Raw genomic sequence first — 27,024 nt, 5'->3', positions numbered from 1 at the left:
CATTTGGTCAAACATCATTGCTTTCCCAGGAGCAGAGCCAGGCCGGCAGGGTGAAAACCAGGAATCCTAATTACCAGACCATATGGGAAGTCTTAGAAGAACTAAATTTGTTTAGTCTTGAACACAGAAAACTATAAGGGGATCTGATTCAGGTATTCACAATTCTCAGAGGCAATAACAAAGTCTTCCCAGTGGATGTCTTCAGAATCAACAGTGAAATATGAAAGGGAGGACAGAAATGGAAACTAAGGGGAATCGCTGAGAGCGTGAGGAAACATGCTACCCAGTCAAGTTGCTGAAGGTGCTATTCAGGAAGCTTCCTTGAAATGGCTGGGTGAGATCCTCAGATCGATTAACTACTGTACTAGTAACAAAACAAGCTAGATGGGTCCAAATGGTATGTAATAAACATGAACATTTGTTTCAGAATGTTTTAGATGAAATTCAACCTCAGAATTCAATGTATAGTTTCAGCTTTTTACTCTGAAAGTGTACAGTAACGGTACACAGTAACAATAATAGACCAATGTGTTGGTTTTTTACAATTACTCAATCCACATAATTGCTCTTTTGTACTAGTGTTTTATGTTCCCTGGTTTTAACCACCACCTTTAAGACAACAAATAAAATGACAACTAACAGTAAACTGCATGGGGCAATTGGTTCAAGTATACTGTAAATATGATCTCTAAAAACAAAGATGCAAGTAAAAAAGTCTTATTTTGGAAATGTAATTTATCATATTTTCCCAAGTCATGTTTTCTAAGATTATTACAATTCTGAGCATGCTGTACTGACCATCAAATTAGTATTATCAATTTGCTGTCTATATCCACCTAACCTTAAGAGAAAACCTGTCCTTTAATTATTTTGACTAAAACACTACACAGAGTGGATTCTGTGTTTATTCAGACTGAACTGGATTTAAATGTAATGCACTGTATATTCTACTACACAACAAAAATCAAGAGACATCTTACACATGTATTTTAGGAATGCAGGTCTGCGTGCTGTTATTAGACACATGCACTACACATGTGCTTGACATGCAAGTTTATATGCATTCCTGTTTCTTTACATTAGTATAGTGGCTTCAGTATCACTGAAACTATTACCATAATGTGGGTCAAAAGAATGGAAAAACCTGGTTTGCATCATTTAGGCAACATCTGGCTTAAAAAGATGACTGGATATTAATATTCTCCACAACAAATAAACCTAACACTCATTCAGTACTGAGCAATTCCAGGAGATGAAAGTATAATGTGTGTGTAAGTAGTGCGTATGTGATTGTTCATCTGAAAAATCAGATTTCTGGCATCTGCCGTTCTGGAATTAGATAATAGTTCAGGAATCTGTAGGGCTATCCCTCTATCAAGTTTCACCAACACCACATTCTTCATGAGATTAATTTTACAAAACTCTCTGTAATAGAAAACAGGGCCATCACAACTGTTTTTCTCCCAAGCGGGCTTTCCTAAGGAACTTTAATAATAACAGTGCAGTTTCTCATTGCAGCAGCACAAAAGCCAAAGAAAACACTGAAGTCCAACATTTAAGGGGAAATAAAATATTTTAACTTAATTTAAAACTTGAATTTATAATTTACAGTAAATGATGGAACACATGTTTTATTTACAAGCTGCTCACAGTTTTTATTAAGTAACATGCTCTTCTCACTTCAATGGATATCTGACTGCATTGACTTCCATTACATTAATGAAATGGAGTTGCTGTAATGAGTAAAGAACTGTCACTCAGAGCTTCCAAAGAACAAAACCTACAGTACAGAAATATGTGCTGGGTGTGAAGGAGCAAATCAGAGGGTTTAATGTTCTCGGACCAGAATTCCTGAAATGTATCACAGCTGTAAGATTTTTATGTAGGACTTCTAGAATGAATGCAAATCATTTGATGCATTCACGACAGCCTTTAGAAATGTGTAGTCATTTCATATGCAAAAAGGTTTTGCAGAAGAGGCTCAGTAAATGTCTAGGGGACAGAAATCAAAAAGTTAAAATAATAATAATATGCAGATGGTAATAATAAAATAATTGTGTATAAGACAGAGTTTGTATAAATTTGATTCTTAATGGCAGATTGTTATCATTTTAATCAAGTATGTTAATAGAGCCAGTACTTTGTTTAGTTTTCAAAATCCCACTAACTTAGACTAGGACGTTTAATCATGACATGATCAGGCAGCCTTTCAAGTTGATCTGGCTAAATAGTTACCATATATCTTGTCTTTATTTTGTCATATTTTTAGTTTACTTTTGCATGCATTGTGTCTTTTACATCGGATCGGGGCAATTTTGAAAAAGAACTGCCAGGAATTGCAGTAATGGTAATTTATTCTTACAAGGTGATTTTGACAGAAACTGGTTTTGAAGTAGTCATAAAACAAAGCACCTCAAACATAAATAAACTAGTGTCATTTGACTGCTGTCTACAAAACAAGAATTCAAAATTTTCCAAAACTGCAACTGCAGCCAATAACCGTGAATTCTATTGTCACGATATAGCACATTTGCTTAAAACCGAAGGATAATGTGCTGGCAAAACAATTGATTCACATTTAGCAACAGAAAGATTATTATCTTGAATTCCCAATTTGAAAGGTTTGTTCTCAGTGCATTATGTCTGCCCATTGGCTGTTTAAGAGGCTGTGATAGCATTTATATACAGAGATTAACATTGTAAAGGGGAAATGAGGGAGAATCAGTGAACCAGCTTAGCGGCATTTGCAAAAAAAAGAGACAAAAGCCAATTAAGTGAGGAATAAAACTTTGCTTCACACTCTGAGAGAAAAAAAAACAACTGATTCTTTGTTACATGCAATTAATACCAACCACTACACACAAACATGAACACAACTTTTATCTGTAGTCAGTTTTCAATAATCTTTTGAACTGAAGTGTTTAAATCTTTTAAATCCTCTGAAAAGGTTGAATCAATGTAAGTCACTGAATATACAATTTTTTATTTGTACTTACATTAAAATTCTGAGCATCTGAAATGTAGTCCATCAGTAGCAGAGCATCGAGTTGTCCAGGTAGGTCATTATATTTATTCTGAGTAAATCCTGGGTATTTACAGTCCTGTAAAATCATTAAAAAGATAAAACAGTGTTAAAGTTATAAGTTACTGGCATTTATATGATCCTTTTGCAATATATATGACAAACCTAAGCAAGTTTTGTGCACATAAATGATTCCAAGTAGTATAAAATTTAAATGATGCTCTAAACAGTACTTTCAAAAATATGAAAGAGAGGAGAGTACAGTACGTACATCACATAGTGTTAGGAGAAGTTTCTATATTGATTGTTAATTACTCAGAAATCTTAATGGTGGCATTAGGTTTATTATTATTTCCATAATGTAGCCATCTGTTCCCTAGCTGCATAAACTTTTACACACCTGGTGTTACTATTCATTATGAGAAGGGAAAATGAGGAGCAAGTGAATTAATGAAGCCCAATATTGTATGTCAATAAAGATGAACAACTGGAAATGCTACATTTGAAAGGGACTCTAGTGGAAGTTCTCAAACAGATATGTACAATTTTTGAGAATGTTACTCAGCTGACTATACAATAACTAATAACCAGACACAAGTGCATATCAACACATTGGTTTTTCCTGTTTTATTTAAAAAACAAGGTTGTATATACAGTATGAAGGGCACACAGTGGCTGAATGGTTAACATTGCTGCCTTGTAGCACTGGGACCCTGGGTTCAATTCTGGCCCTAGGGTGCTATCTGTTTGGAGATTGCATGTTTCCCGTGTTTGCATAAGTTTCCTCTGGGTGCTCCTGTTTCCTCCCACAGTCCAAAAACCTACTGGTAAGTTAATTGGCTTCTGGGAAAACTGGTGCTGGTGTGAGTGTGTGCGTGTCTATGCTTGTGGTGACCTGTGATGGGCTCGCATCCTATCATGGGTTTATCCAGTATAATGGCTGATGCTTGCCAGGAAAGACTCCTTAGTTGTATGAAGTGGTTAGAAAACGGATGAATGGTTGCACATACTATATGTGTTCACACATTTGTTTTGCATTTGTGCTGTACCTTTGTACCTTAATATTCGTGATCCTTGGTGAGACTCCAGCACTCTGAAAATAAAACAAAGTAAATACCATTGCCGAGGTGCAGGATCAAATACTGCAACAGAATTGACTTTAATCTAGGGCATAAAATATTACTGTTTTACCTTTGTTCCGAGTTTTTGGCGGGCTTTTTTCAGCAGCCCTAAAACTGAAATAAAAAAAAAAATCAAAATCAAAAGAAACAGCACCCCCAGTTCCATCAATATATATAGTTGTGGCCAACAGGGTTAATGTTGACTTCTGATAATAAACCAACATTTTTTCTTGTTTCCATTTCTATAATATTTAACATTATGTAATTTTCAATTATAGCAACTTTACACTGTGTTAAGAATCAATTTTATATTCCTCTTTTCCCCAGTAATTGATGTTACAGAATAGAAACAATTATCAAAAAATGTTTTTAAACTAGTGCATGCTTACTTTGAGGTGATATATCTGAAGGCTGTACATCAGTCTTCTCTGTTGGTGTTTCACTGTACAGCATTTTAGATGCATGGGCTTCAAGCAGACAGGACAATTCCTCAACCATTTGTTCCAGCTCAGTAATAATACCCTTATGAAAAGGAGCTTCTTTTTGGAGACATTCAGCTATTTCATTAGCTGAATGGTAGCCACTTAACTGTTCTGTAAGATTAAACTTTTCTTCCAGCATTATGGGCCAATCAACCTGAAACACATTATTAAACATTTAATGTTACATTTTCAACCTCTTAAAACTCACATTGTGGTACCGATGATAAAATGCAGATATTTCTAGTTTAATAGTCTATGTAACATTATGAAAATATATTTTCAATTAAAAATTGCAATATTTGGCAAAATAGTAACGTTATTTTTCGTCCATTTACGGCATTATTGAAAAACGTAAATTGTTGAACTGGCAATTCTTACCAGCTGTTGAAATCGTACAAAGTCTTGAAAATTTCTAGGGGGTTCCTCCATTGATACCATAGTATTTCTATGAATGAAAAAGAGATTATTATATTACAATTAATTCTAAAAAAGTTAACATATACATAACTATTTCGTGCTTTTTCAATTATCATTGAAAAACAGGCATATAAAATATGTGGAGCTCTCTCAACGCATAGTGATATGATTTACCTAAAAATAACATGATAAATAATGTTTTGGGGTAAAAAAAGATACAGAACTAAGTTTCAAAATATTGAATTTAATATAAAATTGTAATTCTAATTTCAACTAAATGCATTCGTTTAAAAAACAAGTACGTTCACAACCTTGCCGTCTCTCGCTTTGGCATGAATTGCTATTGCTTAGCAACCATCAACAAAGTCTCTCTTCTTCCGGTTTAAAGTGCCAACGCCGAAATTGGATACCGGAAAACATTTCCGGTGTCTGATAATTCGTTTTCTTTATCACAAAGCATAAGTGTTGTTTTATCGTTATCGTTTTTAATTAATGGATAGGGTTTCTCTTTACAGTGCTTTAGTTAAAATTAGGAAACAAACTAATACAATGCACGTGACCTCCGGGTACCGATGTAGTTTCATTTTAAATTCGTGAATTAGGTCAAAGATGACTGCACTGCTTCTCGTAGTTTCAAAAACGGAGTTATTTAATTGTGAACTTTGAGCACACCTTAAAGAGAATATAGGAGAGCTTTCGCTGAGAAACGTGTGTTTCAGGTTTAATACCAACTCTAAAATAGTAGATTAGTTTTTACAAGAGGTATTTCTCCGGATATTTCGTGGGTTACACACAGAAAGTCCGTCTGTGGATGGACATTTAGTATTTCGTACGTGGTGCTGCATATTTTAGGAAGAGGTACTAGTGAACGGGTACTGAACTGAAGTGTTTAAACCAACACATTATGCGAGATTAAATATTGGTTTCTCTAACTTCTTTTAACTATTTTCAACAGCTACAGCGGAATATTTAGATTTTCACAAAATGTCCGCACATTCTGCGGCTGACTGGCCGAAGCCAGAAAATCCGTTTGTGTGTCCAGGGAAACCGATTTCGGACTCTCCAGACATCCCGAGTGGCGCAGCCGGGGAAGAGCCGGGGACAGAACCTTTAGGGGATTTGAAACGGGCACCTCACGACGTCCTGGAGAGAGCGCAGCGGGCCGGGAGGCTGAAATGTTGCAAATGCAGGGGGTCGAGGATGTTCTACTGTTACACATGCTTCTCTTTAGTAGGTGTAAACCCGGAGGAAATACCCCAGATCAAGGTTAGCATGAACAAATTTTGACGCAGGTCAAAGGTGCATGCAGAGCCTTATTAAAGAATACGACAGGGTACAGTATATACTGTATTTAACAGTAACAGACCTAAGAGTAGTCATCCTCACTTGCCTACGTTAGCTGAAACACCATTTAGGGCATAGATTTGGTTCATATTGTCGCTATAATTTCCTCTGTGGGCTAGAAGGATAAAGCCTTCACTCAAATAGATGAGAAGTACTTTTGAATGTATTGCAGATCTTTAACTGTGGTTCCACTGAGTCGCTAAGTTTCAATTAAGGGCACTGGCTGTCAGCCATGGTTCCATTTGTCTTGGAGGAAATCTGAATTGAATTAAATTCCAATTTATTTGTGGAACCCCAGCACAAATCTTGGACAAAATTAGGAAAAGCGTTGTTGTTTTTTTTTGTTTTGAATAACTGCGGCAGAATCTGACAGTTACCACGAGCTTTTTAGAAATCTTATAATTTATAATTATGTATTGCAAATGCCATTTAACAGTTTTGCACGAAGAGCGCAAGTAGCTAGTGTTGTTCTGTGTTGCCTTGTCGAGGGTATTTGCCAGCTTACTGACAGGAGGCGGTCAGGGAAATGGATTGTTATCCATTTTAACTAAGGCACAATGAAGAATGATTTACAGATCTCACAAAAAGAGGAGCATTTGTAAGGCTTTTTGTTTTTCTTTTTTCCAGAAAAGTGCAGTCATACTGTATTTCAGTATTGCTGTACCCGTGTAGAAATGTTGTTTCTTCTTCAGCTTCCTCTGAAGGTCGACATAATCAAGCACCCCAATGAAACCGATGGCAAAAGTACAGCTGTGCACGCCAAGCTTCTAGCACCAGATGATGTCACCGTTTATACCTACCCTTGCATCCCTGAGTATGAAGACAACAAGCATCAGGTTAGTAGCTTTATTTTAATTGTATTGATTTGTAGTCCTACGTGCTGTATGTACAGTTAATAGGAATTGTTTTCAGGAGCATTCTCCATCCATCCATTTTCTAACCACTTCCTCCAGTTCAGGGACACAGGGGAGCCGGAGCCTATCCTGTCAACCAACGGACACAAGGCAGGATACACCCTGATCGGGGTGCCAGTTCCCAGTCCATTGCAGGGCACACAAAGACACAGACACGCACACACTCACACCAGGGCCAAGTTTCCCAGAAATCTGTTAGCGTACCAGTATGTTGTTGGACTATGGGAGGAAACCAGAGCACCTGAAGGAAACCCATGCGAACACCAGGAGAACATAGAAACTCCACACAGATAGAACCCCAGGTCCATAATTGAACCCAGGGTCCCAGCACTGCCAGGCAGCAGTGCTAACCACTGTGCCAACCACTTGTCATGTCATATAATTTGCCAAACCGCTTTATACCTTATGGTGTTTAGGAAGCCGGAGCCTACCCGGCAAGCAACAAGCGCAAGGCAGGGTACACCCTGGATGAGGCGCCAGTCCATCACAGGGCAAGTGCAAGCCAGTCAGACATGGGGAAGATTTGGAGGCCACGGTAAAGACCGAGGGGGGAAACTTTGGCCAGGACACCGTGATAACTCCCTACTCTTATCGAGAAATGCCTGGGGATCTTTAATGACCACTGAGAGTCAGGACCTCGGTTTAACATCTCATCCAAAAGATGGCACCCACTACAGTATAGTGTCCCCATCCACTATACTGGGGGCATTAGGACCCATGCAGACTGCAGGGTGGGCGCCCTCCACTGGGTCCCACTAACACCACTTCCAGCAGCAACTATAGCTTCCCAGGAGATCTCCCATCCAGGTATTGACTAGGCTCAATGCTGCTTAGCTTCAGTGGGTAGCCAGTTGAGAGCTGCAGGGTGACATGGCTGCTTATAATTCTGAATTTAATAATTGCATTTATTTAGCTCTTTGCATCCCAAAGGACCCTAAAGTGTTTTACATATGAGAGAGATTTCTACCAGCACTGAAGTGCGGCCCCACCTGGGCGATGTAGAGCAGCCATCATGCATCAGCAATCCCTACTGCACAGCAGATCAGGCAGAGGTGTTGCTTAAGGTGGAACAGCAGAGAGGCAGGGTGGAATTTATCCAGGATGTTGGGGTTCACACTCCTACAGTACATCTTTAATGACATTTCATCAAAGATAACTTCTAAATCACCTTATAGTGGTTCACAAAGCAGCAGTGAAGAGACAGAAACTGCATAGTCCTTTACTGTTCTACACTTAAAAATCTGAATGACTTTGTTCTTGCAGGTTGCTTTAGTTTTCCCAGGCCCAGGATCTGTAACGATTGAAGAAATGATGGGCCAGCTTTCCAAACTGGCGGTAAAGAAATCTCGGTGTCCTCTGGAACACAACCGCTCCTCGGAACAGCCCCCACAGAAGCGACTGAAGGGTGAAGGAAATTCGGAAGATGGAGAGTCTTCTGGGAGCACACCCACAGAGCAGGAGGAAACTAGCCCCTTGAAAAGAGTGGTGTTTATTGACAGCACCTGGAATCAGACTAATAAAATAATCACAGATGAACGGCTTCAAGGTAATGAAGTTTCTTCTTTAGGTTCTTTAGTGCATGGGACAGACCTCCAGCAGCTGCTGGAAATTTGCCATTGAAAGGTCACATTTCTGATTTTTTTCCTGGGCCTTAATTGGTATTTCAAAACCCACTACTGGTTGTCTTATTTTTTATATGCACCGTATACTGTATATAATTGTAAATGTTTGTAAGTGTAAAGAAAGTAATATATCTAATGTGTGGCATTTTTTGTTAATGCAAATAGAGCAGAAATAGACTTCAATTTTTGTCCTGTTCAGCTTTGCTTCAGGTTGAACTGAAAACGAGGAAGACCTGTTTTTGGCGTCACCAGAAGGGAACTCCAGACAGTTATCTCTCTACGATAGAAGCCATATACTACTTCATGAAAGACTATCATGTTCAGTGTTTATCACAGCGGTACCAGGGGCAGTACGACAATCTTCTTTTCTTCTTCTCATTCTTGTACAAACTGATCAGCAAAGCTAAACACAGTGCTGGGAAGCTGTGATCTAGGAGCTTGAATGGCATCAAGCTGTCCCTCCCACGAGCAAATTGCGAGAGCTATACACTGACATGGTATTTCATATCCTTATTTTAAATTAAAATTGATACATTGCATTTATATAGTGCTTTTTATTCAAGAGGACCATCTTCTTTCATCCCCTATTTGGATGATGTGCAACAGAAATTATGGACTTGTGTGTTTTACTACACCGTAGATCAGGTATGGAGTTAACTGGATTAAGGAAATCGTGGTAAACCAGATTTTTCAAGACCGTAATGGAGTTTAGCCAGGAAACAGGGGTTAGTGTCCCTAGTAATATGAATATATTCTGTGCAATGAGATCTTCAATGGTGAAGTTAGAAACTTTGGTTTATCCAAGAACAGCACCTTCAGCCAGCCTGCTATCATATATTTTGGAATTGGAAACATACCAATTTCCCATTGGCCCTTACCAATCATGGCCTCCTAATAATCCCCCTCTATGAATTGGCTTCATTACTCTGTTCTCCTCCCCACTGACAGCTGGTGTGTGGTGAGCGTTCTGGTGCACTATGGCTGCAGTCGCATCATCCAGGTGGGGCTGCACACTGGTGGTGGTGGAGGGGAGTCCCCATTACCTGTAAAGCGCTTTGAGTGGAGTGTTCAGAAAAGCACTATATAAGTGCAAACAATTATTATTATAATTATATAGGGAGCCACTATACTATCCGTACATTTGATTTTAAAATGATAAAAAGGGTTTATAAAATGAGAAAAGCACCACGTATTGCTCCTCCAAAACCACTTCCAGCAGCAGTATTCTCCCATCCCAGTAGTGGGCAGGCTCGGCCTTGCTTCGCTTCTGAGGTTACGAGGCCACTTTTGTAAATCAACTTTATTATTTACAAAACAGTACATGCAGTTGGCTAGATCTCAGCTGTAAAGTATACATTTAATACATTGTTTATACCTTTTCAGTGTTTTTAGATCTTGCAGCACAACAACCCATTGCCTTTATATCTGTATCACACCCACAGACCTCAGATTTAAGCTCTCAGTGCTTGAATATTTTAATTCAATTAATATTCGGACTTTACCATGTTAGAATTACAAATGCATATTCATTTAATTTAACATGACAGGAGCTTCCCTCCTCTGAGTGCAAGTGCATCACCAAACAGAGGGAGAAGGGGGTTTGGGAGTGTAGTTTAAAAACTAATTGCTGTAGTACATTTCTCGGATTTTAGCCTGCAAAGCGTCACACGTTTTCTTGGCATCTCCCAGCAGCATGGCTGTGTTGGGTTTGTAGAAAATGGGATTGTCAACTGCAGCATAACCCACTCCTAGTGTGCGCTTCATCACAATGACCTATGGAAAACAAAGCTGTCAGCACCGATTCTACACTGTATAAGAACATCATCTAGGCATTTCCATGATCAGAGAAACAGTGGCACCTCTAGTGCCCTGGAACAATGCAACTTTGGAACGTCTGTTTATATGGATTTTATAGACATTCTTGTCTTTTTTTTTTTTAGACCGCACATGAAAAGTGTGATTTATTGTAATCATTTAAATCTCTGTGCTGTATGGTATCTAAGCAAGTAGTGGTAAAATTGAAAACTGATGATTTACCATGCACTGTGGTTTTAAAATGTCCTCGTAAGTGTAAGCACTGTACCTGTTTCGATTTCCACACTTCTAAGACTGGCATTCCAGCAATAATGGAGTTAGGATCTTCCTGAGCTGCAGAGTTCACTGTGTCGTTTGCACCAATAACTAGTGTCAAGTCAGTTTCTGTAGTGACACAAAAAAAATAATTGCTGTGATTATTGGACAAACCATTTTTTTCCAAAAGCACCAAGCTACATTAATCAAATTCATACTCAATGTCATCAATCCCCCCTCTGACACACACAGCTTAAATGAAGCCATCTGTTTAAAAGTGTGCAGAACATTATGAAGACTGAAAAGCTGGCAGTTTTAAAGATGTATTGTGGCTCTGTAGCATTGCATGTTGAAACATAATTATATAAAGTTTGGCCAAAAATGAATTCACTCATAAAGCTAAAGATCAAAGGATTTTTTTTTTATTTAGAAAGTGCAATCTTGTTTTCAACTTAATTCTAGATGTACAGTCTCAGTTCATTTGCTGTGCAACCATTAAAAGATACTACAAGCCTGTGCAGAGCATAATACTGAAATACTTTTTCAGTGCTGGTGTCAACTATCACAGAGCTAAATTATTACTAAGAAGTAAAATGTGGAATTTATAATCAGAATGTATCAACTTTACTATTTAATATTTTAGTATCCAAGTTTAATATTTGATCTGAGCATCAACATGCACGTAACAGGAAAAAAATAGGCCGCAAGATGGAAAACGCTAGAACTTGCAGAAGCTGTGAAAAGAATCGAGGTATCGTGTGTCTTTGCCTGAGCTGTTGGTCTTTGACACAGGTACTCCAACAGATGTTAACATGACATTCTTCTCCATGTTCATGTATGGCAAATCTTGCCACCAGTTAGGCTGAGAACAGGGTCCCTTTCAATTATTTACCTTTGTTCTATGTCGTGGACCAAATACTATACCACTAAAAAACTCCCGCATCAAAACATTTCCAGCATCGCAAACTTGGTTTATATCTGTAGGAACCCCCCTGCACTGCAGGAGGAAATCGTGAGTGGGAAGTGTGAGTGTTTCCTCAAGCTCACCTGGGAAGTCCTCATTGATCTCGTCCATTTCCAGCACAACATCATAAGGAACTCCAGCCTCGGCTAGCAGCACATTCAGCTGACCAGGCATGCGACCAGCAACTGGATGAATGCCAAACCTGAAAATAATACAAAATTAGCCCTCCCAGTCTATGAATGATTGAAGACTAACTTATCAAGCCAAAAAATCAGTTCACATCCATTTATTCTTCTGTGTCCTGGCAAAGCACTCGTGTATAAGGGCCCATGTCCAGATGCTCTTGGAATCTTCTTTTTTCCTTGCTGTCTGTGCAGAAATTGATATCTGGAATATGTGCGCGTATGTACTTAGCACCTTGTTTAAATAAAGACATCATTTGATATTTTTGAATACAAGGGACAGATGTAGTTTATTATTTTAAATATGACAAGGTATATAGACATAAATATTTAAAGAAAAGAATATGACATGAGGTATGTAGAAAAGCCCCACATACCATGTGTATTGTCAAAGTAAACATGCATTGTGCAAGTTTTTCATATGCAAGTGAAGCTTGGCTGTACTTTTTCAACTCAAAGATGAAGTGGATTGTTAAGCTGTTTTACTAGAATGTATAGATACCGTACTAAGTAATGAACATGCCATTTCTCGTTAATGACTGCATGTACAAATTGTTTCACATTTGTCCCTCACAGTATCACTTTTAGACAAAGAGTTCTAGGACTTGTCAGGCACTCACAGTGATATAAAAAAAAGAGTTGTGCCACTCCTCCAATCAGCACTCACTCTCCTGTAAGGCGCTGTGGAGATTGCAAGCTGTCAAAAAGATGAATATCTATAATGTGGGAGTGTCAGAGCAGCATGTCCCCAGATTCTTGTTCTTCTCTGAAGTCACAGATCTGCAGAGTCCTGGTATCTATTCCTGCCTTCTTCTCAGTTGGTCCTCTGAACCAGTTATTGGCTTAAGAGCGTCCACCAGTCGAACTGCAATGAAATCTTTAAAACACACCAGGAGTCTTACCTGACCGTCTTGCCCTGTTCCCGCAACATTTTAACCATATCTGCAATAGGGTACTGAGCCTTCGCAGCACACAGGCCCCAGCCTGCAAACAAACAGGAGTCAAGACAAACAGCCTTCAGAAACACCTCTGAGAAGCTGAAAATATTCATTACAAAATTCTTATTCTTATAACCATATTCAGTTGTGTTTACAACTTTAACTAAAATTTTAAATGTTTATGAAGCCAGAATAAGTTAACTTGTTTCTTGATGGACATTACTTCTTTTACTTCTGTGTTAGGCTGGATTTAATGAAGGGTATGGAGATCACTATACCATTCTGGCAGTGTTTTAGGAGATTAAATAATGAAGGATATTGACACCTTTGAGCAGGGAGAAACCATAATCTCTGGCTTTAGAACAACCGTATCCTGTTTCTCCCATGGCTCGTTGTAATTGGCTTCTTGGGTGCCTTTAATGATAGTGCACTCAAACTATGGGACAGCCTCCATGGGTTGACTTTTCTGGTCCCATCCACTCAGTAATTGGTTCAACACCTTTTAACCAGCTCTACCTTTTTCAGTAGTTACAGCAAGAATAAAATCACATTTGTATGATGTACAGTATCTGCAGGAGTGGCTGGAACCCTCTTAATGATTTTCATGGTCATTTTCTTTTGCTGTCTTTGCTGGTATTGTTTCAGTCATTATCACATCTGATCTGACAATCAGGGTAAAAACACTGCTCAGTTCAGTAGTCAAAAGCATGGAGCTCTGACCAATATACACAGCTTTTAATTTCTATGATTTTTATAATTAAACATGATCTTCTATAAACACTTCAATTAAGGCAATATTACTACTTGCTAACCCAATTTTTTCCATCTGAAGCAACATCAGTGCAGTATTTTAATTGGCTGTATTACTACAGTACTCTGTAAACTCACTTTGTCAGAGAGACGATTTTACTCCTGCCTGTTTGTACAGCAGATAGACAACTTATCATTGATGAAATGTAAAATTAATTTTGTAATGGACAAAGGCATCAGATAAATTAATCATAAAAAGAGACTGAATATTACGGATATACGTGCAGGTCAAGACGGCTGTGGGTTCAAATCCTAGCTGTGGCTCTGCTGTTGTGCCTTTGAGCAAGGTACTTCATACAGATTTTTTTCAGAAAATTTAATGTTGAAATGGACACAAATGCAAGTTGCTTTTGAGAAAAGCATCAGAGAAATGAATGAAAAATTGTGTTTCCCTACAGGGGATAATTTGGCATTAATTTAATGCAATGTAATTACAGTCTTCTGCCTGCATATTCTTATATTTTAATGCAATGTAATTACAGTCTTCTGCCTGCATATTCTTATATTTTAATCTGTGCTTTTCTTCCACAAACACTTGGAAGATTTAACTCCCATTTGGACACAGACCCTGATGTTATGCTTGTAGTTTGAATGTCTAACAAATGGAGAAAATTACAGTGGTGTGCCTGCAGCAATGTTAGCTACAGCAATGCAGTGGATGATGGGAGTCTATGACTCACTTTTTACCTGGGGTGATGATAATACTGCTGGCCTCCTTGATCATCTCCACTGACTGCTCCACATTGACTTCTGTATGTGTCCCGACTATCTCCATTGGCTTCCCTCCCCCTGTCGATGAGGTTCCATATCCTCCCAGAATCACATTAGGCAGTGACCGGTTCATGGCCTATGACAATAGTGAGGAAAATCAGAATTTAAAAAAAAATAATTCAAGTACGGTGGCACTCAGTCCTGGTCTTGGGGCACCACAGTGTCTACTCCAGCAGTTCTTAATCAAAGGCGGATTTATTTCAATTTTTTCTTCGAGGCTTTTGGCTCTTAAAAATGAGGTCTTCAAAATCTGTAATTACCATGAGCCCTGTGCTAATTAGTGAGTTTCTGGGCTGCCCTCATTCAGGTTTGGCAGCAGAAATATAACCAACTGAACTTGAGCAGAAGGAAAGACACTGACTCACTGTGGAAGCTGCCAAAAGGTGCTTCCACCAGATACTGAATTCAGTGTTCTGAATTCTTAATCTACATATTTCTCTGGGACACTATAGGGAGGGTCTGGATGCTTTTGCAAGGCACTGAATTTCTGGAGTTGCTTAATTAAATGGAAAAAAACTGCATTTGTCAAGCAAATTACACCTGTCACAAAAATGACAGCTAAAGTTCCATCCAAACATTTTTCCCCATTGGCCAGGGCTAGTCCAATGATCCCAGTGTCCCATGGCTTTAATTACAGCAAGACTCTGTGTTTCTCAATTAAGATAATAGTGTAATTGATGGGTTTCTGCTTCTAGAGGTTAGAAATGACAATACAAAATTCTTTAGACCGTTTTCAGCTCAGCAGCTGTAATTAGTAAATTAAATAATCAAGACCTCTGTTGGAGCAAAAACACTAACATCGCTTTACACAGAGCACGGTAATTAAGAGGAAGCTGTCCTCAGCTCTTTGAGCAAAGCAGCTGGGCCTGAGCACTGTGCTTACCACACACATGATGTAGGACAGGATGGCCCCAGAGGACCCAATCAGCGCTCCAACAATAGTCATCAGGTTGTTGTCCAGCAGAAAGCCCTCTGCACACAGGGCCCAGCCAGAGTAGCTGTTGAGAACTGTGATTACAACTGGCATGTCAGCCCCTCCTATAGCTGCGGTCAGCGTCACCCCCTAGAGACACAATTCCAGATATTAATTTTGTCCAACACTAGTACACATGTATAACACTGGGCGTTTTACTGCAGCAATCAAGTGAAGTGACTTGCTCAAGAGTACAAGAGCTATGCTCCACGCAGGATTTGAACCCACAAATTTCTAGTTGATCTAATCACTGCACCACACCTCTTTCCTGATGCAGCGGTTGTGTGATTGCTCTCGTTACAGACCAGATGTCAACATTAATCTGAAGACGCAGCAAAGATACAGTGAAGTCTATTAGCCCCACATACACACAAACAGTATGAGGGCTGACGGTTAATACAGGACTGTCATGCGTTAGCTGATGTTACCTATATTTCAAAAAGTCTTGAATGGTCAGTAAAAGTTACACCAACAAAGGAACAGAATAAGTGGAATAATATCCCTGTTGTGTTGTGATGGGAACGTTAATGCTCTAGAAACCCTCGAAACAAGAAAAAGACCTGTTCCCAATTATGCAATTGTGTAAAATATTTTGGGAAGAAAAGCTGTCCAGCCCATTCCTGGTCTTACCATTATGGCAGACAGCCCGGAAACGCCAATCAGGCAGCCCATGCCAGTGGTGTAGCTCGGGTCCATCATGAAGGGCACCATGCCGCCCACCGAGGCAGCCAGCAGGCTGGCGTTGAGATAGTGGCGGCCAGGGAGGAGCAGGGGGGCAGAGTTCAGGAGCCCTGAGTTCCGTCAGCGAGAAAACATTTCAGAAAGACAATACACAGACACACTCAAAACACAGCACACCATAGCTGAACGATACAGACAGCTTAATGCTAATCTCTGGGTATTACAGAAAAAAAAATCAGTTACTGGGGAAATTATGAATGCTCTCGAGTGACTAAAACTCATTTGGAAAGTTTATTGGTTACAGGCCACAGAGCTTTGGCAGGCGGGACAGCCTCAGAATCTGCTCCGAGTTAGCATACCTCCACAGAGACCCACAGGGGGAGCTGTCTTCCAGCTCATGAAATGACATCAAAATTCAGTAACACATTGCATCTACAAAAGAAGCTGTACTTCTCTTATGAAATAAAAAAAAACACCAACAAAAACTAAAACAAATCAATGATGCCCGAAACACTGACCTCCACAGTCCTTTCTTTTCTGAAAAATTCCAGTTCGACTTTATATCTAATGGTCTCTTTCCAGAAAAAGCTGTTGTTTTGAGTCAAGTTTGTCAACACACCACACAACAGGCCTAAAACAAATCTGAGCCATTCCTCCCAGCTACAGCGGCTTCAAAATGATCATGTTGGTTGCGAGATTCTCTGGAGGTACTTTTCTTTTGCTTAAAATGAAATAAGAGATCGAAACGCACCTTGAAGCTTCCCATAGGCCACCAGGGAGCCGCTGAACGTGACCCCCCCGATGTAGGTCCCCAGGTAAGCCACCGTCTTCACCATGTTGGCTGCAGGGTGGACGTCGAGGTGAGGGTATTCGATCATGAACTCGGCAATACAGGTGAGGACCGCTGCCAAGCCCACCAGGCTGTGGAAAGCGGCCACCAGCTGAGGGAGGTCAGAGATCTCAATGCGTTTGGCAATGGTCAGACCTACCACAAGAACACATCAGATTTCAGCTCGAGACAAATCCCGGCTTTCTTCTGGGATATGTGGAGGTACAGCTCAAAGCAACAGCAAGTCAGCATTCTCATACGATTATGGCACTTACTTGAAAGACATTATTACTAAAGAATCCAAAAGCTGTAAAAGGCAGGATGATGGATAAAAATTCGAATCCACTGAAAAATGACTGCATTTAATAAAGGATAAGTACACTTGGGCATGAAGTGGAAAACAGCATGAAGAGTTCAAAACGTGCAAATACCAGAAAAAAAACAAAGTAACACTAAAGATGACCAAGCATAAGGAAACTTATAAACCCTGGGGACTGTCAAACTGAAGAAATCTGTATTTGAATTGTGATTTCTCCCAGCTGCTTCAGATTGAGAGCAAAATAAATCCTCATTAATCATGCCTAAAACTAGCAACATGTTCACTGTGAAATTAATATGTAACCCATACAGTTAAAAAAAAAAACTTTCCAAAACTTCTGAATCAAAGTTTTTAAACAGTTAAAAGACTCTTTTGCTAAATGTCAGAAGTTCTGCACAAAGGTATTGTGCTTAACAGGTATTTTGGAAGGGGATAAAATTAGTGTCTTTAGCACATGCAGACGTCCTACAGTACTTAGCTAATAGTTTAAATTGTGGAAAGGTTTCAGCAGATCGTTTTATTATTTCCTGATTTAGTACAAATCCAAAGTTATCTGCGGTAAGTATCAGATTCTCTAACATGGGCCAAGCAAACTACTAATCAACGAACAACACGTAGATCCTAAATATCAGTTCCTGTAGGTGCACATGTCTGTGAACTAAAGAGATTAACAAAGACACAATTATTAAAAAACGCTCATGCCCAGATCCCAGCAGAAGGCGTTTCAGATACAATGTGCAGAGACATGGAGGAGGTAAAATAGTGTACAGACCTAAGGTGCCTCCTGTCGCCATGGCCAGGGACATCTGGGAGAGTAACTCAGGGGATGGTTTGAGTGCCCCCAAGGTGGCAGCAATTCCCCCTGCCACGCCAATCATTCCTAGGGCATTCCCCAGCCTGGAGGTCGTTGGGGTTGAGAGCCCAGCTAGTGCCCCCACACAGCACAAGCCTGAGCCCAGATACATCATCTGCAAACAGAGGTCCGTCACATGGCTGACCAAAGAACGACATATTACATGCACACTGCGAGGAACTGTAGGCAAAGATACATTGTAAACTCAAAAAAGGATGGTTTTACCTGTTCAATATTGTACCCACTGGCAACAGAAGCTCCATAACCACCCACAAACACGGTTCCAGGTAATAAATACAGGTAGTTGTATTCTGGGGGGTCTGTCGGGCGTTTGAACATGTCAAGCATCCTCTGTGTGATCAGAAAGCCACCTGCAAGAGACAAGGCATCAAGAACTTCAAACACAAGCAAAGGTTTCCTGTTCACAGACCTCTAGGATGATCATCATCGCTGGCCTACAAAGACTCAGAGAGATGCAGCTAGTGTGTAAACAGAATAACAAGAATAATGGTTTAATAATGCGGGGCAAGGCCACTGAGCTGAAGGGACGCACCTGCAATGTTGATGGAGGACACAAAGGCAGCGAGTAAGGCCAGAGTTTCGGGGAGGCTGGAAGGGGTATATCCTCCCCCCATCAGCACCAGGCCCCCCACAGCCGTGAGACCTGCGGGGAGTCAGATACACTGTAGCACTGCTTCTCGCCACACTCCCGCTGAGAATACCGAACATTCCTGACAACTAAGCATCTCCTGAATACAAAGCAAGATTACCGATTGTCTGGGTATCCCAGTATGGAGGGCGGGATATTCCTTTACTCTTCCACACACTACAGGAATATTACCCTGCAGCAAGCAAACTGGTGCAGATGGAATGACATTCATAAAGTAAAAAAAACATAATGGAAAACAAACAGTAATATAAATCTTCTAATCTGCACTTTGAATTGTTGATTAAACGTTAAAGCCATTATATACTGTATGGTGACCAGTACTTAGAAGAGTAGAATAAACATTAAAAAATCTGGTATTGGTGTAACAGAAAACTAAACTGAAGTGTCTGAACTGGTTTTAAAAAAAGGGTTTAAAGGATTAAAACACTAGGCTTTGGAATTCCAAATCACAGCAAATGGACTTAAGAAGCACATTTCAGCCACAGCCACTGTTTCCAGTGAATGTCGCCCTATCCAGGTTTCCACATGGAGGAGCCAGTCGGACATCAGGTTAGAGACGGTGCTTACCTGAAATCGCGTTAGTGACTGACATCAGTGGGGAGTGCAAGGCTGGCGTGACGCCCCACACTGTGTGGTATCCAACTATCCCAGCCAGTCCGAAGGTGGTTACCATCTGGGTGAAAGCAGCATTAGGAGAGGCCAGGCCCAGGCCCAGAACTCCTGTTAACCCTACAACACAGGAGAGCACCCTCATACCCACTCACCTGGTACAGCTTTGAGACAGGTTCTCTAAAAAAAATTAAAATCACACTACTGACTGACTGAGTGGGCAGCCTGATGGGCAAATCAAATTTCTTCTAATTTATTTGGTTTACGATATCCAAAGCACCGTACATTTTGCCCATTTCTACAGCGAAATGAAGAACCTTGATCAAGAGCTCAACTGCAGCGTCTCAACTGGGATTTGGACCCAGAACCACCCAGTTACAAGTAAGATTATTTCCAAAAATGTAGGATTAATCTGTAGTCTATTTCAGAGGGGCTTCACTAATACCTAATCAGGTGGACCTGAAAGGAGAGGTTTTCTTGCGGTCTTGAAGAGTGGTCAGTGTTTTGTTATGGCCTCTTACCTGCGGTGTAGACACCAGCAGAGGTCATGGTTTTTCTGAACGGGGAGATCTCTGCTAGTCTGTCAGCCTCCAGCTCGGCCACGGTCTTCTGTTTAGCAGGAGCGGGAGGCGGGACAGTTTTTGGTAAAGGGGCTGGGAAGAGAATCTTGCCTTCCTGAAGGACAACAGGATGAAATCAGTCAGGTTTAATGCACTCCTTGGCTCAGTGAAAGCCTTACAAATCTTATTAATGTGACAAAATGTTTCATTGTACATGGGGATTGCATCCAGTTTACTACAAGCAGTGATGCATGCAGCTATAGTGGATTTCTGTTCTCAAAATGTGTAACATTAAGAAGATTTATGCAAGTGATAGTTTTAGGAATTTCTTTCAGTCAACTTAATATTTGAAAACTACAGTATCTGCTTGAGTCACTGAGATTTTGGCACAACTACAGAACCTTATCTCATGCATAAATGAACTTCTTATCCACTGCAACTTGGTGTGTCCACCGCAGGAGACATTTCCACACCCTGAAGCCTTCGGCTCTTTGTATAATTTACAAGGTGTCAATAAAAACAAAAAAGGATTGCCAAGTAATATTTAACAGATTAAGCTCCTTCAAGCACACAGGAAGGCTTGGACTGAAGCGAAGCAGTAGGTTTAATTTATAAAAACCCGATATCTCTTGTGCTGCTGGTTAAGAAAAAGACATGCATTACAGCTCAGGGTTTGAGGACCAGTGGAAAGTCAACGGCTGGGACTTACAGGCGAGCAAGAAACTCACCTGCATGACTGTGGTGCCCCGGATGACGTGGTCAACTGTTCCATAATCAAACTCATTCTTGGGCTCAAAATAGAAATACTCCTTGTCGGGACTAATGGCTTTCAGCAGCTTCAGGACATTATTGGAATACAGAGTACTGGACTGAGTGGGCATTCTGCTGGGCAGATCAGAGTATCCTATATGCGTCACCCCCTGATAAAAGACATGGAGGTAAAAAAGGAGGATTACCAAGTGTTTGCATTGTTGTCTTACTCCGAGTGTGCATTTGTTTGTAATATATATATATCCAATTAATAAAAGACATCTCTTAGTATCGCCCACAGCACCAATCTTTAACCAAAGGCAATGTGTGAAGGGTGTGATGCTGGCCTTTAAAACCTCCTTTTTGCAAACTGACATGATGGTTCTCATTATGAAAAAAACAGCTGCACAGTTAAGCTATCTGAATGCAAATTTGAATCACGTGCAATGCCTTTATCTTACTCAGAGAAGAAAAAACAACAGCTACTGAACATCTGCTTCTGAATGTACTGCAGAACACAAGAAAAGCCTGATAAATAAAATGAAAGTAAGGAATATAAATGAATTTAAAAGAAGGTAAGGGTAACATTTCTGGAGTCTGGTGTTTTCAGATTAGTTCAATTAATGATTATCTTGGTACATTCATCCATTTCCTAACTGCTTCTTCCAAATCAGGGTGGCAGACAAGCCAGAGCCTAGCTCAGCAAGCACTGGGCACAAGGTGGGATACCAGGTCCTGTATGGGATGCCAGTCCATCACAGGGCACACATACAGACACAAACACAAACACATTCGCCCTGGGGCCAGTCTTCCCAGAAGCCAATTAACCTGGTAGTCTGTTTTTGGACTGTGGGAGGAAACAGGAGCACTTAGAAGAAGCCAAAGTGAACACGAGGAGAACATGCAAACTCCATGCAGATAGCACCCCAGATACAGAATTGAGCCCAGGACCCCAGTGCTGCATGGCATCAATGCTAACCATTGCACCACTGTACAGCCCTATCTTGTTACAGTTTTCACCTAAATGTGAAGCAAAATTTCATGTCTTACCTTGTAGATATGCAGCTCTCCTGGTTTGGTGGTTTCAATGTTTCCCCCAGCTTCAGCAGCAAGATCAACCACCACTGACCCATCTTTCATGGACTCAATCATGTCTCTCTTAATGAGGATAGGGGCTCTTTTTCCTGGGAGACAAGGCGAGAGGAACAGACTGGTCTAGGAAAGTCCTGCACAAACTGCTGAGATCTAAGATCTGTTACCAGTGCAGTATGCTGCCTGCAGTCTAGATACAAACCTCACAGATCACACAGCAAGCTTTTTCAGAGGTCATCTTATGTCACAACTAAGCCTGCTCTTGAGGTAACAGTGAAAAAGAACAAGTTTGTTTGGTGGGAAAGTAAAACACAGAGTGTACAGTTAAAATAATAAACAGAGGATTTCATGGAAGTTACTACTAGTACAGTGAAAACTATGCACTCATCTAGTTTAGTTGTATAATAATTTCTCTGGGGAGTTTAGAAAGTTTTATGTGTTGTTGCAGAAAAAAACATCTCAAATGCATTTAAGACTAATTCGTAATCCAGGCATCTCCAGCCTTGGTTCTGGAGAGTCCCAATCCAGTTAGTTCTACAGGTCACTTGTGGCTAATCGTTAAAAAAAATCTGTCAACTGTAGATGAGTCAAACATACAATGTGATCAATTAAGAGAACTCTGGTCCTTGCAGGCTGAAGAGTACTGAGATTTTAGTCCTCTATGATTTCCAAATTACTTCATTTTACCAGCCACCTGTTTAAATGATCACAATACAATTGTCTCGTATCTTCAGGAACTGGTGTTCCACAGAACCTGCTGGATTGGGGTTCCCCAGGACCCAGGTTGGAGCCCCCTGTCCCGAGGACGCACAGAGACAAGAAAGGTCACCTGGAATGAGAGCAGTGCTGATAATGATGTCCACATCTCTACACTGCCTGGCAAACAGGGCCATTTCTGCCTTGATGAACTCCTTGGACATCTCCTTAGCGTAGCCGCCCACTCCTTCCCCAGACTCGGCCAATTCCACCTCCAGGGGCTCCACGCCAAAGGACCTGAACTGCTCCAGGGCAGCCGGCCTGCGGGGCAGTGACAGGTTTTCAGGCCCATGTGGTCAGTGCACGCCCAGAACACTGCTACAGGTAGTCCAGGTAAAACTGAGACCAACAAGTGGGCTAAATTCACGCCTACCTGGTGTCAAATCCTCGGACGACTGCTCCCATGGACTTGGCAGCCCCTGCAGCGGCTAAGCCTGCCACCCCCCCGCCAATTATTAAAACCTGGCAAGAAGAGAAAGCTCGCTTATTACTAGAGCAGGCTTCCTGGGTGTGTGGGCCAGTAACAGTGCCCAACTGAAGAGCCCATCAGGCCCAGCCAGCCAGCCAGCCATTCCATGACCTGGAGCTTCAGGGTGAGCCAGCTGCGACTGGGACTCCTCCGGGGAGCCCGGCAGAGTGCCGACAAGGCTCAGCTAGGACCAAAGACAACCGCTTCCACCCTCTCCCCACCGCAAAGAGGCAGTGCAAAGAGGGGGCGAGTGGCCTGAACAAAGCCTGTTTTTCAATTCAATTCAAGCTTTATTGTCCCCTAGGGGAAGTTTGTTTTACGGCAGAGTCAAATACAACACCATGACAAATACACATCATCAAAAGGGAAGAGAATACAGTAGTGTTACAGGGGGAAAGAAACAAGAGACAAGGTAGTTACTTTGCATTGTTTAAGAGTGTGATTGCAGTGGGAATTCAAGATTTCCTGAGTGTGTTGGTTTTACACCTGGGGGCACAGAGGCATCTCCCAGATGGGAGAAGTGTGAATTCGCAATGGAGGGAGTGAGACACACACTCCATGACGCTTGTTTTGCAGGATGAGCGGGACATCAACATTCTTTCAAGTGCCAGCGCCAGGGCGGCCACTGAACCGTACCATAGTAATTGAGTACTAGCCATTCCACATGGCACAGGGGGAGTGGGCATTACAAAGGAAAACTAAGAACTAAATATCACGTCGAAGGGAGGCTGAACCGTTACCATTGCACTCCAGTTAGGATTCATCCCACAGTCCAAAGATATTCTAGTAGGTTAACTGGTTTCTGGGAAACCTGGCCCTGGTGTGAGTGTGTGCGTGTCGGTGTCTGTGCGTGCCCTGCGATGGACTGGTGTCCCATCCAGATTGTATCCTGCTTTGCGCCTGTTGTTGGCAGGAAAAGCTCCCGACCTACCAACAACAGGCACACTCCCGACCATGAACTGGAAGAAGTGTATAGAAAATGGATGGTTTGATGTTCTCTTTGTCATTTTAAAAATGTGTATACTTGAATCTGCCTCTCTTAAAGCATTCCTTTCTTTTTGTGCAGAAGTTCCCTCCAGAGTTTGACAGCACTGTGAAGATCTGGCTGGCGCTGACTGTCACTCAGGGCGATAGTGTTACACAGTAATTAGACGGCGAGATCGGTACCTTGGCTGGAGGCACTTTCCCTGCAGCTGTGATCTGGCCAGTGAAAAATCTTCCAAAATGATTTGCTGCCAGGACAACAGCCTTGTACCTGAATGACAAGAGCATGCTTAAAGCGTGATTTACTCCTTCATCTGGGAGACTTTTAAACTATTTCCATATGAAACCTAAACAAGCCTGCCGAGTTTCAAATTTTGTCTTGTAGAGTAACTGTACTTTTTCTCCCCAATGTGTCAAAAAAATACAGAGAGTTTGCAGAAGTTATCTGAACTCCTGTTGCTTTCACCCACTTGCATCCATTTAAAAACGAGAATATTAAACTCGTGAAAAGTTTCGGTCTGCCAGATGAATCTGATATTCTTTTGGAACAGTTTTTTTTAAAAAAAAACTTCATGTATACATCAAGGCATTAAAAACAATGCAAATATTACTGGTCCCAACAGGTAGTTTGGATGGGTTCTGAGCACACAAAACTAAAAAAAAAATCACACCAGCAAAGACAAATCCTGGAAACCAGATAAATGTCCATTCCTATTGATTTTTTTCCATGTTCATTTCATTTAACTCATCTGGCAGCCTGACACACTGCAAAGACTTGAACTACCACGCATAAGAAGCCTGCAGTTTATTTCAGAACGGACTGGTTGTTACTCACCCTGCTATGTTAGCCATGGAGCTCAGGGCATCATACCCTTGAGCAATAGTGACCCGAGGCACCTGGTCCATTGCAAGAACAGTGGCTTGCTGCTTGGAGAGCTTCTCCATAAGGTCAGGATTTTGTGCTGGGTAGATGAAGCTCACAAGAGTGGCCTTTGGTTTGAGCAGCTCAGCTTCGTGTGTTCCCAAAACATTATTAAATGTCGGAGCTCTTACCTGGGAAAGGCAGAAAGTTAAAACACATTGATGCTTTCATTAGAGTGTGTCAGAAGCACGTACTCCTAAACCAAAATTTGTATCCAATTAACTTGCATTATATCACACATTTTCATGACAGTTAGCCCCCCCGAGTACAAACGCTGCCCAGGGTGCTTGTGTGTGGAGTCTGCATGTTTTTGTGAAGAAACTGGAACAGCTGAAAAAACATGGAAATACACAGAGAACATGCAGACTCCACACACAAGTACCCTAGGCAAGGTTTGTACCAGAGTTAACCTGAGTCTCTAAATTGTGCTCCTGTGCGCGCACATCCTAGAATGAGCAGATTTCCAATGATATATATGTGTAATAATCTCAAGCAAGCAGAAATTATAACAAGCTTCAGCTTATCACTGCAAGCAGTTTGTTTCATTAAAAAACATTTGTTGCCGATAAGGACATTTTTATAGGATCATTTATTAAACTCGCATTTTGTAGAAGAACTTGCAGATAATTATTTTGCTAGAGGATACTGATACAATTATTGCAATAACTCAGTGGAGGAAAATTACATCAGACAAACATGTCTTGCTTCTGTTCACAGAGTACCTGTACATGCAGGCTTTTTTCAAGCTGGTCCTTAAAAAAACTAAATAAATAAAAAATTAGGTAAAGAGCCATAAATGTGACTTGCCTTCAGAACAAGGTCTGAACCAAAAACAGTCTTTGTGTCCCCTATCTTGGCACCTGCTTCTCTGTACTGGTCATCTGAGAACTTCGCCTCGTCTCCGGCGCCCGACTCCACCTGGACATTGAAGCCCTGTTTCACCAGGGCCTGCACCCCAGCCGGGGACACAGCCACCCTCCTCTCGTTCTTCGACACCTCTTTGGGGATTCCAACCAGGATGTCCTGGTAGCGAACCCCTGCAGCAGAAACAAGACTCACAGAATTTTCACTCACACACATCTTTTGTAATGCTCATTTGTACAGTAGATCAAGAGACCAATTTTAACCACTACCTCTTTGTCCATTAGTTACCCAATTCCACGAGTTCCCAACCCTGGTCCCAGGAGCTCTCAATCCTGCTGGTTTGTATTCCAGCGAAGCTTAATTATTTAACTGAGTCCTTTATTGAGCTAACAATTTGCTTGATATCAACATTTGTTAAGTTTTTTTTCTCTACTTATTTCTGAATGTTTATGCGATAGTTAACAGGGAGCCTGCAACATATTCAAGAGCAGAAAACAGTTCAAATTAACCCAACTATTAACTGAATTAAGGGTTAAATTTTGTGAAGGAGCGTGACTGAAAAAACAGCAGGTGTGTTTGCCTCTGAGACCAGGATTGGGAACTCTGTCTCAGTCCATCTCACTACAGAGAGCAATTGGATACATTTCTATGTTTCTGCACAATGCAATGGAATAAGAACAGTGGAGCTCAATTAACTAAGTATTGAAAAAAATTGATTTTAGACATTTTTAAATTTGTTTTGCTAAACATCCTCGGACCTCAAGTAAGAATAAAAACTTTAATGCTGCACTACCATGCGCTGACAGGAGGCTTTGCCATATTCACACATGAGCACATTAAGGGCCTACATATTCAAAAGTTGTTTTTTTCCCTCCCCACTTGTTAAAATGAGCCACAGCGCAAGGAAAGAGAAAATTATCTTAAACAGACTGCGCAGCCCTCAGCCAGCCGCCCTTGAGATTTTCCAGGGACACTCCAGTTTCACATATCTCGCCTTAATTGGCAGGGTGACTTCTAAGTGTAGCGAGACATTATT

At 41.0% G+C, this 27,024-nt stretch overlaps 4 protein-coding genes and 1 long non-coding RNA gene across 5 annotated transcripts in view; 1 reads left to right on the top strand and 4 right to left on the bottom strand.

The window, feature by feature from the left end:
- The first annotated feature begins 276 nt into the window (after window positions 1–276).
- dtwd1 (DTW motif tRNA-uridine aminocarboxypropyltransferase 1) lies at window positions 277–12,414 on the top strand. Its single transcript, XM_088921178.1, has 5 exons — window positions 277–334; window positions 5,998–6,308; window positions 7,079–7,222; window positions 8,564–8,846; window positions 9,122–12,414. The coding sequence occupies exons 1-5, from the start codon at window positions 277–279 to the stop codon at window positions 9,349–9,351; spliced, it is 1,026 nt and encodes a 341-aa protein (XP_088777304.1). The 3' UTR covers window positions 9,352–12,414.
- On the bottom strand, window positions 4,072–4,780 carry LOC148831170 (uncharacterized). Its single transcript, XR_016091330.1, has 3 exons — window positions 4,533–4,780; window positions 4,214–4,257; window positions 4,072–4,115 (listed from the first exon to the last, which is right to left on the bottom strand). It is a non-coding gene; the product is annotated as an uncharacterized LOC148831170 (long non-coding RNA).
- On the bottom strand, window positions 10,208–20,219 carry LOC148831168 (NAD(P) transhydrogenase, mitochondrial-like). Its single transcript, XM_088921177.1, has 13 exons — window positions 20,113–20,219; window positions 19,550–19,655; window positions 18,866–18,976; window positions 18,538–18,683; window positions 18,232–18,427; window positions 17,063–17,296; window positions 16,261–16,421; window positions 15,541–15,720; window positions 14,574–14,733; window positions 13,041–13,122; window positions 12,040–12,158; window positions 11,006–11,121; window positions 10,208–10,695 (listed from the first exon to the last, which is right to left on the bottom strand). Exons 2-13 carry the CDS (start codon window positions 19,653–19,655, stop codon window positions 10,543–10,545), a joined length of 1,764 nt encoding a protein of 587 aa, XP_088777303.1. The 5' UTR covers window positions 20,113–20,219; the 3' UTR covers window positions 10,208–10,542.
- A 2,472-nt stretch (window positions 20,220–22,691) lies between these two features.
- On the bottom strand, window positions 22,692–26,632 carry LOC148831167 (NAD(P) transhydrogenase, mitochondrial-like). The gene is made up of 7 exons (XM_088920013.1): window positions 26,611–26,632; window positions 25,932–26,161; window positions 25,038–25,255; window positions 24,386–24,473; window positions 23,280–23,402; window positions 23,123–23,211; window positions 22,692–23,010 (listed from the first exon to the last, which is right to left on the bottom strand). The coding sequence occupies exons 1-7, from the start codon at window positions 26,630–26,632 to the stop codon at window positions 22,692–22,694; spliced, it is 1,089 nt and encodes a 362-aa protein (XP_088776139.1).
- atp8b4 (ATPase phospholipid transporting 8B4) overlaps window positions 26,024–27,024 on the bottom strand; it is a 42,255-nt gene continuing 41,254 nt past the window's right edge. Inside the window, exon 29 of the mRNA XM_088921176.1 lies at window positions 26,024–26,161. The gene's annotated coding sequence lies outside the window, so the exon portion shown is untranslated. The remainder of the gene's footprint in view (window positions 26,162–27,024) is intronic.

Source organism: Atractosteus spatula, chromosome 7 (genome assembly GCF_055471065.1).
Source record: "Atractosteus spatula isolate fAtrSpa1 chromosome 7, fAtrSpa1.hap1, whole genome shotgun sequence".
NCBI classification, from domain to species: domain Eukaryota; kingdom Metazoa; phylum Chordata; class Actinopteri; order Semionotiformes; family Lepisosteidae; genus Atractosteus; species Atractosteus spatula.
This window is presented reverse-complemented; position numbering and strand designations above follow the sequence as displayed.

Excerpts from the sequence above, each read along its gene's own strand:
- LOC148831168 (XM_088921177.1), bottom strand. The coding sequence starts at position 19,655 with ATGGTAACCACCTTCGGACTGGCTGGGATAGTTGGATACCACACAGTG. Across the intron at positions 18,684-18,865 it reads GTCCTCCATCAACATTGCAG|GTGGCTTTCTGATCACACAG; the intron begins GTGCGTCCCTTC and ends TGTCTCTTGCAG. Across the intron at positions 14,734-15,540 it reads TGTCCTACATCATGTGTGTG|GCCATGAACCGGTCACTGCC; the intron begins GTAAGCACAGTG and ends CTATTGTCATAG.
- LOC148831167 (XM_088920013.1), bottom strand. The coding sequence starts at position 26,632 with ATGTATCCAATTGCTCTCTGTA. Across the intron at positions 23,403-24,385 it reads GGAAAGTGCCTCCAGCCAAG|CTGAGCCTTGTCGGCACTCT; the intron begins GTACCGATCTCG and ends CTTTGGTCCTAG. Across the intron at positions 23,212-23,279 it reads CTGATGGGCTCTTCAGTTGG|GTTTTAATAATTGGCGGGGG; the intron begins GCACTGTTACTG and ends TCTTCTTGCCAG.
- dtwd1 (XM_088921178.1), top strand. The coding sequence starts at position 277 with ATGCTACCCAGTCAAGTTGCTGAAGGTGCTATTCAGGAAGCTTCCTTG. Across the intron at positions 335-5,997 it reads AGCTTCCTTGAAATGGCTGG|CTACAGCGGAATATTTAGAT; the intron begins GTGAGATCCTCA and ends TATTTTCAACAG. Across the intron at positions 8,847-9,121 it reads CACAGATGAACGGCTTCAAG|CTTTGCTTCAGGTTGAACTG; the intron begins GTAATGAAGTTT and ends TGTCCTGTTCAG.